The sequence below is a fragment of the Tinamus guttatus genome, unplaced genomic scaffold (genome assembly GCF_059628265.1).
Source record: "Tinamus guttatus ecotype Peru unplaced genomic scaffold, ASM5962826v1 Tinamus_guttatus_pri_ptg000311l, whole genome shotgun sequence".
Lineage (NCBI taxonomy): Eukaryota > Metazoa > Chordata > Aves > Tinamiformes > Tinamidae > Tinamus > Tinamus guttatus.
This window is the reverse complement of record NW_028288845.1, coordinates 3,033,886-3,050,778: the sequence shown is the minus strand read 5'-3', so window position 1 is coordinate 3,050,778 and position 16,893 is coordinate 3,033,886. Positions and strand designations below refer to the sequence as shown.

Genomic DNA, 16,893 nt, shown 5'->3' with positions numbered 1-16,893 from the left:
ATGAACTGTTGATCATATAATTTTTATTCCTTTTTTTGCTCTTCCTTTTTTGGAGGGAGAAGAAGGAGCAGAAAATAACCTTGACAATTGACAGTAATGAATTTAGCAGCAGAGCGCTCATGAGTATGTACTTGCTTTCTAAAAGCAGTCTTGTCTGTCAATCTGAACTGAGAGCACAGATATTAAACATAAGTCATGAGGAGAATTAAGGTTGTTTCTGCTGTACCATAAATAGTGATATCTATCATCTGAGCCCTTTTGATTTGAGCACCAACATGACAATTGTCTCTAGGTCTGGTTTCCAGGCACATTAAGACCCGCTGTGAGATTTTCACATCTTTTGTATCACTACCTGGAGATGATTTACATACACTTTTTTTAGCATCTACCTAGCAGAATGTATCAAAAAAACCCGATACTGTAGAAACTACAGCCAACAGAGAAAAGACGTGGGTATCAAATATGCTTACTAAAATTCAATATATTTAAGTAATTACTTTTCTCTTTACAGTAAGAGAAGCAAAAAAGGAGATAAAAATGGGAAAGGTCTGAGGCATTTTTCAATGAAAGTATGTGAAAAAGTCCAGCGTAAAGGAACAACTTCATACAACGAAGTGGCTGATGAGCTGGTATCAGAATTCATAAATTCTAACAGCCAACTAGCTGCAGATTCGGTAAGCAAATGCATGGTGAAATTTGTTTCATATCCGTGCAAAAGTGCCCTATTTATCATGGAATTCTGTCCTTTTTTTGTTTCTGCATTGTCCTGCTACACTCCATAGCTTTCTTCTCTTAGCTGTATCCCAGATATTGTGTGTGTGTGTGTGTGTGTGTAAAAATATATATATTCTATAAGTAGAATTAACATAATTGAACTCTCTATAAGTTCATAGAGAAGTTTGCCCAGAGATTCACTTAAAAAAAAAAAAATTGAACTCATCATACCTACCCTATAAAGTCTTGACAGTCTTTTCAAGCATAACAAAACACCAAAATGGCAATTGTTGCACAGTGGCTTCATGCAGGACTCAGGCTTTCATTTGCAAACATGCATATGTGGGTTCCAGAATACATTATAAATGGAGCTATATGTTTTAGTACCACTCTGACTCCAGTTGACATTTTGTCTCTTCCTGTTTTACTCATCTATGAAAGAAGGGTTCAGTCTTTATAACTTTTCTGAGTACTTGCTGTAATTAATACCCAATGTTTTCTTAGCAGGCTTATGATCAGAAAAATATTAGACGGAGAGTTTATGATGCTCTTAACGTACTGATGGCAATGAACATAATTTCAAAGGAGAAAAAGGAAATCCGATGGATTGGCCTTCCTACAAACTCAGCTCAGGAATGTCAGAATCTAGAGGTAAAGTGAGGTAGATGGGAAATTCTATACAGTTGATGGGTTGTGGTAACAATATGGTATGTTCATAATGTATGATATATTTGTAATACCTCCCAGAATTGCTTTTAATATTTCAGTGATTTGAAATATGCTTATATATTCCTAGTTCAGTTTTACTTAGCATACAGTACATAAGTAAGTTTTAAACTCTTTTTATAAAAAGTGGGCACTACTTAAGCCAGGGATAACATTAAACCTAAAGGTCATAGTAGCCCGAATTAAGCATAAAAGAAAGAAAATTTATGGTACAGTTATGCTGACAAAGTCATGTATATTTAAAGGAAGCTTGTTTTGCAATTAATGCATGTGTTTGAAGACACCATTATTCAAGAAATTGAATTTAAAAATAAAAGTTAGGATGTCAACTAATTTACAGACTAGCAGGAAAAATGTAAAGTTTTCCACTGTGTCTTTTCTTTTTTTTCCCAGCAGAGTAAAAGTTACCTCTTTTGCAAGGCTGACAGACTTTATATGCAGAAATGTTGCTTGTTCTTCAGGGCAAATGCTCCATGCATACAAAGAATAAGTTACTGCAGAGTGCTGTAGTGAATGTCCTGAAATATGTATTATTGTATTATATCCCTCATGTATTAGACTGGGGATACTGATTGCATTAGGTACCTCAGAAGGTACCTATTGTCCTACATGCACTAAGAAAAATGCTTTTATTATCTTGTCTGTTCCAGCAGCATAGTCGGTATGCACACCCAAGGAGGAGGTGTGGCTGATGGCTGCATGCCAGGCATGGGTTTTTGCTTGTTTCCGATTGATAAATTTGCACTTCACCTGCATTCATGGGAATGCATTATCCCTAGTATAGGTTACTGTTATTAATAATAAACTTAAATGCCTTTGTGTTACCTGCAGTGATCATGGGCCATTTGTTGTTTCAAGATTTAACTACGTATACAGAAAATGGAAGTGGGGCACATTTTCTTAAAATTTTACTTTCTGTGACATATTGGGAAATAAAGTTGCATTTTCATGGTGTGTAAATCAGAAGATTTCCTTAAAAATCAGTGTAAGAAGGTGCCAACTCTTCTCCAAATGTAATTCTGTAATAAGGCTATCTAAAAAAAAAAATCAATGCAGAATAGGTTGTTATACAGAAAACATATCTTTAAAAAAATCTTTAATTGCTTTTAAGAGTTACGTGTGTGTCCCAGTGGAGAAGGTTATACACCGTGCTCTGAAGAAAGCATTTTAATCATTAAATGTAAATAAAAGCATTGTAAACAACAACAAAAAATACTATTTTTTTAAAGCCAGCTAAGACTTAAAATATTACATTGTTTAGTTTCAGTAGTTCAAGGAAAATGTAATTTAAGCTGAGTTTTAATATTCTAGGAACAGTGATACAGTGTTGGTAGCAACAATGACATGAAGATAAAACATTTGTGAAGCAAAAGGGCTGGCACTGCTGTTGTCAGCGTGCTCAGTTCTTCAGCGTTTCCGCAGGGCATGTTTGAAACCAGCCCGTGGTACTGGCCGTGTCGGGGTGCAGCACCGTTACCGTCGCAAACATTCAAGGCAGCTTTGCCCAGTACACTGGTGTTACTGCCAGTGCTGCAAGGAAGTGACACCATGCTGGTGTAGATGAAGCAGATGTTATTCCTCATTCATTCTTTGTTGCTGAAGTCTTTTCAATTTGATCAAATCACAGATTGAGTAGTCAAAAAAAGTGGAAGTCACCTGTAACTTCACAGTCCAGCATTAGAAAGCTGCAGGAGAAATCTGGTTTGTTAGTTGTCCTGTATGGAAAACAGGATCCTGTAATTAGTCCATTTGGAAAGTAAATGTGACAAATGGTTATGTCTGAAAAGCTTTTGCAGTTTACTCACCATGCCATGGAGTTCACCACCGTTTACAAAGGGAAGAATAGATTTCAGTAACAGTGCTGCCACGCTGGTAGCTTTAAAGCCCACTGACTTTGGCACAATGAAGTAGGCAAGGTGAATTTGGTAATTACACTGGTGCATTTACATTTCTGTTTTAAGATAGAGAAACAGAGGCGGATTGAACGGATAAAACAGAAGAGAGCCCAGCTACAAGAACTGCTGTTGCAGGTATGTTTAATTGTATTTTGCATATTTCTCTCTATATAAATGGATACATACACACACACACACACACACACACACACACACACACACATATATATATATATAAAATTAAATTATCAAGTAAGAATCCAGTATGTTAGAACTTCCAAAGTTCCTTCTCGACTTAATTAAGAAACAACTATGATGTACTGGGGAGAGAAAGTTTTAGAGGTGACCTTTCTGGCAGCTGGCATGGGGACATCTTACCCAAAGTGAAGCATTTCACTTCTTGGTTTATTTTTACCCATTGTAAAACAGCTGATTATATTGACTTAACTAGAACCCCTTTTCGCAGAGGCTTTATCATTACATACATACAGGAGGGAGACTGGGAGCACTGCAAAGTGCTCTAGTGCACTTCTCTGACTAGTTCCTGGTAGAAATTCTCTCTTCTATTTGAGGCCAAGAATTCTGGAGCTGAATTTTGTCAAACATGTACTCAGCAGTTTTTGTAGGACAGACATTTCTGGCTCCCAGGAGTGAGCGAGGACAGATCCAGGTCTCGCACATTCTGATATGGACCTAGAAAATCTTTGAGACTATCTGAATTTTAGCTTAAATTGCAGAAACATATTTCAGATGCAGCTCACCTGTGCACTTCCAGTAATTTTATATACAGTCAAATGTTTTGTATGAAATCAGGCCCTCAAGTACATGATGTGAAAATGACCAATTTGCACTGTTCACAACTGGCATTATATCCTTATGTTCACTGTCAAATGGTTTGTCTGTCCCCTTGCATGGAATAAATAATACCTCAATGTAGGCAAGCACACAGACTTGCTTTCATATATACACACACACAGATGTATGGACCTAGGAATCCAATAGAGAAGAGGTGGTGTCATAAATGGCACCTGTTTAAAACGTAAAGGAGAGAATTTCAAAACTAACTAGTTAGACAAAAGAAAAGAGGGAGTAGATGGAAAGGGGAAGAGGGTGCTGATCAGGAATGCCATAATTCCCGTTAACTTTTTTTAAGTGTAACTAGCTCCTAGTCTGAAGTAATTAGGCATAGAAACTAATAGAGAAGATGCCTGACTCCCTTTTCAAAAGGAGCAGGGAGGCATTCCTGCCAAACTCTATTGCACCATTTTTGTTTAATCCTTAGGGATTGCAAGGGGGCATATGCATTAGGATATGCATGAAAAAATACAGTCAAACTTGTGTTGCTGCAGGCCAGCTTCACCTACATTGCAAACAGGAAGACAGGCCACACTTACTTTTGATCAAACAAGAGCTATTTCCAATTCCTGGAAATGTTGATGTCTCCATTTTAATGTCAGTGAATGCCTTTTCTTTCTTTCTTACAGCAAATAGCATTCAAAAACTTGGTACAAAGAAATCAGCAAAATGAACAGCAAAATCAAGGCCCTCCAGCTTTGAACTCGACAATACAGCTGCCTTTCTTAATAGTCAACACTAGCAAAAGAACTGTTATAGACTGCAGCATATCAAGTGATAAGTGAGTGTGTTGTGTAATCAATCTTTTAAATATTATTTTGAACAAGCAAATTTATTAGTTTACTAAAATTAATTGTGCATTTTAAGTTTTTCCTTTTTTTTTGGCCTTTAATGTCACTTCTTTCCATTTTTTAATATATGTAAAAACTGGTGTGTGTTTTTATATACAAATGCAACTATATAACGACTAGTCAAGACAGGTTGCATTTTATTCCTGCAAAAGGCATCTCAGAATGACATTTCAAGGAGCCTTCACGGCACTGAAGGCAGCAAATAGCATAAAGTCATATATATACACTATATGTCTGTATACACACAGGGACAGCACTAGCTTTTCATAAAGTCACACACCGGTGCTTCTGAATTCTTACTTCTATAATAGCATAAATCTATTTAGTCAGAAATATATGGTGTAACAAAAAAAAAAAAAAAAAAAAAAGCTTTGTAGAGGTAATAATAGCAATTTTGACAGAAATGGTTGACATCTTTCAATAGCAAAAGGTTTATACCTCGCTGTTTGAAGGGAAAAAAAAAAATGATGCAGAAGTTTGAAACATTTCCAGTGTAAGCGTATATGTTGTTGCTGTAGTTCATTCCTTTCTGTTAATCTGAAAATTTTCCACTTAGGTATTTCTGGGTGCCTATATGCTCTATTCTGTGAAAGGAGGACTGAAAGTATGGGGTGTTATTATGTTAACTGTTAACTTGTGTTAACTGTTTGATCAGTTTCTGACCAGCTTATTAAGTGAAAATAACTTTGTTTCGGGTATTAAAAGCTACAGATTTTCTTCTGTACTATGCAAATCCTCTACTGAACTCCAAAATAAATCTAGATAGCAAAAATAGACAGACAGTCCTTAATTACCTAAACACCAACATGCAAAAAGCAATACCCAGTAGAAGCAGAATTGTTGCAGAATACATAATTGAAGTATATTCTATATACTTCAATTGAAGTAATTGAAGTATATTCTGGGACCAAACTTCTGGAATAATCCCACCAGCACTCTAACTCAACAGGTTAGGAATTTAAATAGCAGTATTGATTTACCTTAACTATATACTTACTCTATAGATACGTTACACAGGTCTCACTGTGCTTGTTTAAAATGCTGGTCTATATATAGGTATTCTGAGTCAACAAGATAACAACATAATGAAGCTTCAGAACAGCCACTTTGAATGTGTCAGCGATGCAGCTAAAACTTTGGCTATGTAGAGAGGTACAGCACATGTATCTACAGTCACAATCTGTAAGAAAACACTACTACTAAAAATGAACACACTGAAATAATTTAATTTTTTGATATTTCAGTTTCATTATTAATAACTGGGTTTCAGTATTAACATCATCCTAAGATCATGAAGTGTGCAAGCCGAATTAAAAATGCTTTCTAGTGTGAAACTGTGTTTGTGCAGCTGATCAGCGGCACCAGCAGTGTGTAGATGAACGGTGCCAGAAACCGCTAATATTTAAACAACTATTATATTAATTTGCTGAAGGTGGTTGTCAAAGTCATTACCAGCTTGGAGAATTTTAGTGCTCCTATTTCTTAGAGAATATGCCAAACTCTTCTGTTCCACCCAATAGCACTACTGGCAAAAATCAGTTGTTTTCCTTTCCTTCTCCCATACAACATTTATATAAATATTGGTTGTTCTGTATTGAGGAAGCACCAGTAGCAAACAGATGGCCCAGTAAAATCCCAACATCAGTCAGTCAAAATTATACTTACAGAGGATCTCCCAGCAAAAATCACTGCTTGGGAAGATGTTATACATACGGAAACTTAGACCTAAGTCTAGCCAAACCAGAATTATGTTTCTGGCATGTGAGATGAAGAGTTTATTGGACAATTTTTACTTAGCATTTGAAAAGGCAGACAGGTGCCAGATATCACACTGGGAGTGACATTTCTGAAGTGGGAGTAAACAATAATAGACAGACTTCAGCTAAAAAGGATAAAATTGAGAAGTCAGGCTGAAAAGAGGGAAGCGAGAATACTTGGTTTTGAAGTAGGTAAGATCAGAAAGGAAAAAACATAAACGTAAAGGGTGGTAAAAACATATGCATCGGGGGACTCTGAATTAAAAAAAAAAAAAGTGCAGAGCAGGACCTTAAAAGGCAGCTGACAACTTTCCAAAAGTTAAGGTATATCCAAATAGGGAAACAAATTGCAAGTAGCAAGCAGTAACATAATTTAAGCAGATGAAGCACTTACTTAAACAAAAAGTACAGAAACAGGAAGCTTATAAGAAGCTATATACTATATATATTATACTATATGTGGTCCTGACTGGGAAAAAGGTATAGCAGAATTGGGAGAGAGAAAGACACAGGAGGGCAGCAAAAAAATGACTGAACTATGGAAAAGCTTCCATAGAAGGAACAGATGGACTCTCTGGCCTGGACAGAGAGGACAGTGGATTCATGGAGGTCCAAGCAATCTATACATAGAACAGCATTCAAAGTTGCTACATAAAAGTAGGAGACATTATCAGGTGGCAGATTTCATAGAAAAAGAATGTAAATTCTTTTTTTGTGACAGTTTAACTATACAAATCATAGCCTTTAATGTTATTCCCCAAAATTACAGAGGTTCAAAAGGTGGTCATGTAAACTCACTAAAAGAATATCCTTAAATAGCTTTAAACGACAAAGGTAGAAGTAGTATAGAGACTTCCCAGGTCAGAGGTTGCAAGTTGCTAAAAACTATATGGGAGAGATATTACCCTAAGTTTCTCATGTTCTTACACCACCTGCTTAATAATATTTGGTCACAGCTAGAGAGAGGAACTCCAAACTATGCTTTGAGGAAATGGCCTCAAGTTGCACTGTGGAGGCTCAGGTCAGACATCAGGAAGAAATGCTACACGGAAAGAGCAGTCAAGCATTGGAACAGGCTGCCCAGGGAAGTGGTGGAGTCTCCGTCACGGGAAGTGTTCAAAAAAAAATGTAGATGAGGCGCTTAGGGACATGGTTTAGCAGGTAGGGTGTTGAAGGGCTTACGGTTGGACTCGATGACCTTAAAGGTCTATTCCAACCATAATGATCCTGTGATAGTGACACTTACTTCCCTTTTCATGTGGCTAAGCTTAATTAAATATAGCTTCTATGAGCAATGTAGGCTATAGAAGTATCACAGAACAGCTGCAAAACAAGCAATGCCTGTAACTGACAGTTATACCTAGTACAAAACATGTACTAGGGGTAGTACATGCTATGCGTAGTGCACAGTAGATGGAATTTTTGTTCACAGACATAGAGCAATATGTAACTTTGCCAAATTTAGTTGCATCAGATGTCAAAAATGTTATTAAAAATAATAATAATACAACATAGTAGCTTGGGGAGGCCATGGAAATCACACCAGTAAGTTATCTTCCAAAGATAGGATTGCTTTTTCACAGTTAGGGATTTGTCAGCAGAAAAAATAAGCGATTGGGAAATAATTCAGAAATAAGTCTATTTTAATCCTTGGACTGGTAGTAAGGGAATTTAACAGCCTGTGATTATAGTATAAGGCATGTCAAGATGCCCCATCTGATGCTAAAGTACCCTTAAGTTTTTATTACTATTTCTATTGCTACATGCAGTGAAAAACATTTTGAGAGGCCTGCAGCAGAAATGTAGGTTTTGAACATAACAGGCCTTGGAACGCATATCTTTATTAGCTGTTTGCTTATTTGGAAAAAAAAGAAATATGTTCACAAAGCAAAGTTATACCAAGGTAAATAGGTCAGTTCACAGGAGGAATGTTGCAGATTAGAACAAGAAGTGAAATGTAAAAGAAGCAAAAACAAAACTCTTATTTTGGTGACAGGGCTGCAGGTGACCTTTAGATGGGATTTGGTACAAGTGAAGGTTAATGTTTCAGTAAGACTTTTTTCTTTCCCTTTGAATCTGTTTAATGAGGGAGAAAAGTTCAGACTATTTTCCTGAAATGGAAAAGTTGATTTAGTTGAGAAAGTATTACTTTAGACCCTGGAGAAGTGCTAGGAAAAAAAATGCTGAACAACTTTTTAAGACCAGACACCTACCTTACTGTCTATTTAAAAAAAAAAAAAAAAAAAAAAAAGGAAAGCTCTGTTTTTTTCAAAACAAACTCATTTTTACTTTTTATACACAGATTTGAGTACCTCTTTAATTTCGATAACACTTTTGAGATTCACGATGACAGTGAGGTGCTGAAGAGAATGGGAATGTCCTTTGGGCTTGAGGCAGGCACATGTTCTGCTGAGGACCTAAGAACTGCAAAATCATTGGTGCCAAAAGCTTTAGAAGGCTACATTACAGGTAAGCTAGCAGACACTTACTTAAATATTGTTCCTGAGGAAATTCATAACATTAACTAAAAGAAGCAAATTTAATGATGCTCACCTTCATAGATAGATGGTATTTGAAGAAGTTTTTAATGAAAGCCTATGCATAGAGCAATTGTTTTACAGATTGTTTTGGAAGGCTTATCATAGCTTTCATCTAAAGTTAGAAGCCTGTTACTAAATGATTTTAAGAGCTACATTATGAAGAACTTATTTAAGTAAAAAGATAACACAATTTTTCTTCAGGTATTATTTTTTGAACAACTTTGTGTGAACAAACTGGAAGAAAAGAGCTCTTAACCTCTTCTTTGTGTTAAGGAGGGAAGGGGAAAAAAAAGAGCAGCTTGAGCTGTGGGTACAGTGCATGCATGGCGCAGCTGCATGAGCATCGGGCTTGAGCGAGGGGAGCACTGCTAAGAGCACAGCTGCACGAACAGCCCATGCAGCCCTGCCAGAGAATTCTCAAAATGCACAGGTTGTACCTTCTGCTGCGCTGTGAAACGGGCCTATCCGGATAGGAAGCATGAACAGCAGGTGCTGTTTGAGAGCTGAGCTTCTGTAAATTTGGCAGGAGGATCCAGAGTTCCAGGGAAGGTGTCACACGCAGAGGTTTTCATCTCCCCTAGTTGCACTGTTTGAACTAACTGCTCTCAGGTCACACTTCAATAGACTCAAACCTAAGTATGTTTCAGTGTTGCATCATTAGAGTAGAGCTGCCTAAATATTGCATCATTTCCTTTAATCAAAACGTGTTTATGTTTTCTGGGTCTCTTTATCCTTTAAGCTTTAAAAATAAGATTTTGTCTTTTCATTTCAGTCAATTTTGAAATTCCAGACGAAGCCTGTATGTGGCTGCACTGGTGTCGAAGGGGAGTTTTATCATTTTTCTTTGTTTCTTGCAAGTCTACCCAACTGAAAACTACTTATGGCATGATTCACCATCAATGCAGAAAAGGCAGTAGGAGCAGAACTCCCGTTGGTTATGCCGTAGTCTTAGAATAACTTAATTGCCCTATCATACTGAAAATCAATTTTTTTTTTAATTTAATTTTAGTGCTGGAATAAGTTATCTTCAGAGAATAGAGTCCCTTTAAACTTAAAGAAAATACTCTGTAATTAAACAAAACTCTTCATGTCTAAACTCAGTTCGTTGAGTTTGTTTTAATAAACTCTATCATACCAGTGTACTTCTGGAATATGTTTTATTGAAAGCATTAAGAGCAAACAATTAAGATGTTCCTGTGGAAGTGAGGAACAAGCAGTACTCTCTTTCAAAGAAATTTAATGGAAAAAACGGTTTCCAAGTTTAAACACTCTTAAAGAATGCTGTGATTAGGGCAATTCTCCTAATAGCAGATCAGCAACCTGAATCCTATGTAGAATTCTAATCAGCAGAAATGAATTGATTTGCCTTTTCATTTGAAATGCTTTGAGGCAGTAATATACTCTTACATGAATATATATGACTATATATGAATATACTCAGTAGCAGTTTCAATCTCTGAAAAATACTAGTCTGAAAGTAATGTTACTAGTGTATGTACAAGCAGTTCAAAGGTTTCTTTTATCTGTTGCTTGTAACAATTAACAAAGCACAAATTTACAGTTGAGCATCTGAGTTGCACAGCAAAGCCTTTTAATGGCAGTAACTGACAAGTAAGAGAAGAGGACTGAAATATTTTGCACAATACTTGAAAATGTAACATTTATTTGATGACATGTCCTCAGTTAAGTGTAACATCCTATTTTGACCTTGGCAGCATTTAAGCTTTGTTTCTTACCTGCAAGACCAATGAAGTGTACTGCTAGTCACTGCTTCCATACCTCATGGCTTGTTTCTGTAGCTTTCGGGATGGCACTTAAACTAAGGAGGCTTCTGTTAACTACAAAAAAAGCAAATCTTTGTCTCATTTATTCACTGGTTAAATCTATTACAGACAGTAAAGATTAGAGTTTTCCCACACTAGCTGACTAAGAACTTAACTGTTGTGTAAAGCATCCCCATTCTAATACGTGTGTCGAAGCAGGTAAAGTACTTGAAATGAACTAATTGCTAAACTTACCACTGGCAGAGAATACTTTTAAGTCATTTCCTGTCTTATTATAGTGTTATTAATACTGTCTTATTAGATTTTTTTACATGACATTCTACTCAATGGGGGTTTTACTGTATATTTTCTTAAACCACTTTATTTAGTTAAGTAATGTTAGGTACAACATTGATATGCTCCTCCAACATGATCCTCAGGTGTCTGATTCCCATGAAATCAGCAGAAATTGAGGCACCCTAATGACATTAAGATATGCGGAATATTTTGCTTTAACTGTGCAAAAGAGGCTTCTGGGTGCAAGAGTAGAGCATACAGCATAATTTACAGCAAAAATTAACATTAAAGTCTTGCTTCAGCTAAGCAAACCAGAGAAAGTGACAAAGCAATACCAGCCACAGTACTTGCCAGGTTCTTAATGGGAAAAGAGCAATGTGGTTTCTAAGGCTACCGTGTCACCAGTTTAATTTGGCATCCTGAGGTCCCGGTCCTAATTATACACATTCGTGCCCATTCTTTTACCTTTAATATCATTACTTTTATCTGAACCCTTCATGAGCTGGTTCATCTGCATAAAAATGATAAAAATCTGATGATAAATATCTGCAGGATTTTTATTTGGCGGTAGTTTCTGGGTAGTTTCTGATAATTTAGCCTGCAGAATTAGCTATTCAAGGGATCAAGCCAGCACAATACAAGTAGAAAGGAGGAAGTGAGACTGCCCTATTTCTGCTCATACAGCACTGATTTAGCTAAGCATGAACCTTTTTAGAATTGTATCTAACATACTGTCCCTGTGGAAGACTTCTATTTTGACAGTGCCTTCCAGACAGGGAATGGCTTCTTAAATTCCCATTTTTTACAAACTCCCTCTTTTCCTTGGCTTCTCACAGCCCAACTGGTAAACTGAATTTACGAGTACCCGCCATCAAAGTACAAAGCATTGATAGGTATCCACAAAACTTCCTGCTGCTTCATAAATAAAATTCATACTTTTCTCCATCCTGCTTTTCAAAAAGAAAAACTAAGCATTAGCCCATCTCTTAAAAAAAACTCAAGCTAACTCAAAGTGACTTATTTTTCTGGCATGCAAAGCATGTGCGCACAGGTATGCCCTTTCTGAAGGCTAGGAGGCAACACTGGGATACATCTCTAATCCTTTTTATTAACCTAAATACAATGCTGTCATTCCAAATGGTTCAGAGCAGTGTGCAAACACAGGAGGAACCTGTCAAAACATGTTCTCTGTAAATCCAAAACAGCATTTAAGACAGTCTTAATGAAAGGCAACCAACTGTGTCCATACTCAAATATTTTCATCTACTTGCTCCTGCTTTGTTACCAGTTTCTGTACTGTCCCAATCAGCAAGGCTGACAGGCCTGCAGAAGGTATCATATATATATATGTGTGTGTGTGTGTGTGTGTGTGTGTGTATATTTTATATATATATATATATATATATATATAAAAATAAAATTCTCCCCAGCACATAATTCTCCCTGGCACAAAAGGAGGTAGTTGATGGCATCCCATGGACTGTGAGCCAATTTATGTGGCTGGGGGAGAACTTGTGACAACCTACTTAAAACAATCTCTGCCTTAGGCAGTTTGCTCCAGCAACTCCAGAACACTAAAACATGGTAAGAACACACAGAGACAAATGAGAAAATGTAACAAGTGCATTTAGCTATTCTTCACAGCTGCTCTTATGAAGCAGTTCTAGATGAACTATGAGTAGTGTGCAATCCCATCCCACTGCCATGAGGCTACACCAAACAGAGGCTGTTGGCAAGCCTGGGAAGGACAGTAAGTCAAGGTGTAATGCATCCTGCTGAAGCTTCATTCAAGCACTGTCAAAAAGACCTTGATGGTCTCAATCACTTTATTTTGATTTAAAATGTTGGGTGTAATGAACAGTGCTTCTGTTTGTGACTATGCGTGTCTCAGAACAACACTAAACTAAGTGGGAGCAGCTCTGGCTAGTGTGGTATGAAGTAAGGAAGAAAAATCCACAATTATCTTCCTCCGCCTAAATGGTTACTAGCTGCAACTTGAAGTACTAGCAGTTAGAACCCACTCAGTTCTTTTCAAAGCTATTTAATATGAAAGTCATAGCTGGATCATTATCAAGAACAGCTCTATGAAAATGTTTTATGTTTATGATTACTTAGTGCTAATGCTAGTCAGCAAAAGGCATGAGAGCTAGGCCTAGTCTTAACCACAGTGAAAACATAACCACCCAAGTATTTTAATTCCAAGATAAGTAGATGCCAAACAAAGGCGCCCGCCATGGTTTGGGGGGCGGGGGGGAGTAGCCTGGTCCCTTGCACAACTTAATTGGGGCCTACATACCACTTTCTCTCTGCTTTGATAAAAGGAGCTTTGAGGGTCTTGGCAATAATCCTGAATTCCTTCAGTAAATATGTGAATAGCTCTCCAACAGACATGAATGAGTTACTTAAGACCCTTATAGTTTTTGTTTGTTTCTTTGTTTCTTTTTCTTTTTTTTTTTTCTTTTTTTTTTTTTTTTTTTTTTTTTTTTTATAAATTCCCTAACAAGTGCTAACTGTTAGTTGTTTTCAATCAAACATTTCTGACAATAGAATTGGAAGAACAAGTTCCTTGGCTTGTTCATAATTCTACTTACAATTTTTTTTTTCTGTTAATGTCTCCTTCTCCTCTCCTTGATTTTTTTAGATAAGGTGTTTTTAATCAACCTGTCCAAATTCCATCTCAGAATAGCTTTCTGACTTCCATCTTCACCCGAAACTACTTTTTATCCTCTATTTGTTTTCTAACATTTTCTCAAGGACACATGTAGTATACAAAAACATCTCTTTTATATTCTAAAGACAAAATCTTTTACATGGTCCTTTTGATCCACAGCTGGTAGCCATTTCTACTTTCAAGTATGCCAAAAGGATTAGTCAGCCCTGTTACAGCCAGCTGTGAGACCACCACGGTGAAACTGCCTTCAGCCATCAGCACACACCCCACCCCTGTCACTGCAGTGTCGCCAACCCTGTCCGCAGCTGCGGCCATCAGTGGAACCTTCACCCAATGCAGCATTTGGAGCTATTGTAGTAGGAAGTTTCCATGAAAGACTCCAAACCTCAGTGTCAGGTACCTGTGGTTGCATAAGGCTGCTGCTGACATCACCTGCAGTGTGAATTTACTTCAGACAACTTCATATGACTAAAGTTTCATATGAATAGCCACAATTCTAGATGCAAAGGTCACATGTACATTCATTTTTCCTTCTCAGACTCAGACTTTTCCACTCAGACTCATCCTAGCTATGCTGTGATTCCACAATTGAGACAGGTATCTGTCATCCACAAACCCTGGGAACAGATGTTTTAAAAGAATAGTAATCTTGATTAAGTCATCTACAGCATAAAAAGCAGCTAGTGGTACTTTCTCTTCCCTAAAATAAAACAAGGAATCCCAAATCCAAAAAGCATGCAAAATCTAACATGTATAGCCCTAATAACGTGCAAATATGCTTTTTCTAGATATGTCTGCAGGACTTTCTTGGATGAACCAAGGATTATTTTCCAGTTCAGCACAAGCAGCTTCACATATAGAAGTAGCAGGAGGCACTTCTGTTTCTAAATCAAGGTAACTGAAGTTTGTTTTTATTTGAGGCTATTGCTGCATGGTTATGGAACTTGCAGGACCTCACTATTTCATACTATTTACAAGCAGAAAGGGAGATCTTTCCTACTACAATTGATTTTTGATTGTGAAAAAATCTTTTGTAGTCTTCCTTGATAAAATAATTAAGTTTAAAAGGCCAAACCAACGTGTTTGAATTTTTGAACATACTGTTTTGAATCTGATTTTCAAAGGAGAATCACCTCCAAGCAGTTATTAACGGAACAGATCTTTCCGCCTAACCTTAAAATGCCTGTCTGGGCATAGACTACAAAGAGGTAATTATATGTGGAAGAAAGCCTGATAATACTTACGAAGGATATAAATTAATATCTTGTCTCTCAGTGCACTATTGCTTGACATGTCTTGGAAGTTTGTCCACAGTTGAGTCATAATTAAAAACAAACTAAAAGGAAAAAAAAAAAAAAAAGACACTGCCCTCCTCCAAACACACATCCACACCCCACCTCCCGCTCCTCCCTCTCCCCCCACAATTTCATTGGAGGTTACCTCTACCTTTAAAAAAAGGACGGGGGGAGGAATTATTCTGGGTCAGAGTATTCTTTATGGCATTTAATAGCTTAATACACACACACACACACACACACAAAGCAGCCTCCCAATCACCTTTTCTCTGCTGCTTTCCTGTGTTTTCAGCAGGGTTTTTTTTGTTTGTTTGTTTGTTTTGTTTTTAACTATTAGCTGTATTTTGTGTAAACCCTTTGGGATAGTTCCTTGTTGGTAGCATTTCTTTTCTTATGGGAATAGCCAAGGCCAAAAAGAAACCTTAAACCTTCCTGAGAAGTCCTCTAAATCTCAACATTTCTGTTGTTTTGCTAGCGAGAATCCAGGGTTATGTTTGGATGCTGAAGTGGCCTTAGCAACTGGGCAGCTCCTTGCCCCTAGCAGTCAGCAGTCCAGCAGTGCAACATCCCGCTACTCAGAATCACGGGGAGAAACGCCATGCTCTTTCAATGATGAAGATGAAGAGGATGAAGATGAAGATTCTTCCTCCCCAGAATAAAGACAATAGAAAACTGAGTATAGAAATACTTCTCATACACATTCTTAATGAGAGCTCCTGTTTTGGATTTTATTTAAGTGTCTTGCTTTTGTTTGCACTGTGTTCAGCAGAGATTCAGAACAAACACATCCAAAGCTGAAATTGAAAATTTTTTGCAGTTGAACACAGAGTGATACCCAGATGCAGAGCAAAGTGTTTTTTATCAACTACAACCACGGAAAAGAACAAAGTCCCTGGAGATTTGGCAAAGTAAACATCAAGTTAACACTTCCATTTTGGGACATTATGTCTTAAGTCTCTGTTTTCCCCTTACCATAACCAGATAGAGAAGAAAACAGGGTCAGTCAACAAATGCTGATTCTCACATTGCCTTTTGGCTGTGCTACCTTCAAAAAAAAAAAAAAAAAAGAAAAGAAAAAAAGTGTGTGCACAGTCATGTGCTAAATAGCTATTTAAAAATATCTTGTATGAAAATTATTATAGGGAGAGGGGCTGTTAAAATGTTTGCTTTTTTCTGTTCAACTTCCTGTATAGAAGATTCTTAAAGTAATATAAATCGCAAGTGATTTATCGCAATGAATCTTGAAATAGATTAAATCCATTTTAGATACTCTAAAATAATATTAGTATGTCTCTTTTGAAAGGTTCATATGTTCGTTCATACTGCAGGTCCTATTTATTTATAATAAGTGATTACTCTCCCATTATTAATCAGTCAGGAGCATATTCTCTTCACCAGCTTTTTTCCAAGGAGAAAAAAAAATAAGTGAAAAAATGTATTTATAGATTATAGTGTATCCAGTGTAACTTCTCCTTTACTGTTCTAATTTTGTAAACCATTTGATTTTACAGCATGTATATTTGTAAAAG

General features: G+C 36.8%; 1 protein-coding gene across 6 annotated transcripts in view; it reads left to right on the top strand.

The window, feature by feature from the left end:
• Positions 1–16,644, top strand: part of TFDP2 (transcription factor Dp-2) — a 39,262-nt gene extending 22,618 nt beyond the window's left edge. For 4 of the 6 annotated variants that reach the window (XM_010227695.2, XM_088528548.1, XM_088528546.1 and 1 more), the window contains 7 exons: positions 512–674; positions 1,219–1,365; positions 3,402–3,470; positions 4,820–4,971; positions 9,101–9,267; positions 14,858–14,963; positions 15,840–16,644. In XM_010227695.2, coding sequence (XP_010225997.1) covers positions 512–674; positions 1,219–1,365; positions 3,402–3,470; positions 4,820–4,971; positions 9,101–9,267; positions 14,858–14,963; positions 15,840–16,023 — 988 coding nt within the window. In that variant the 3' untranslated portion in view covers positions 16,024–16,644. The remainder of the gene's footprint in view (positions 1–511; positions 675–1,218; positions 1,366–3,401; positions 3,471–4,819; positions 4,972–9,100; positions 9,268–14,857; positions 14,964–15,839) is intronic. The other 2 variants (XM_010227696.2, XM_088528549.1) reach the window with 1 other exon arrangement.
• Positions 16,645–16,893: the final 249 nt, after the last annotated feature.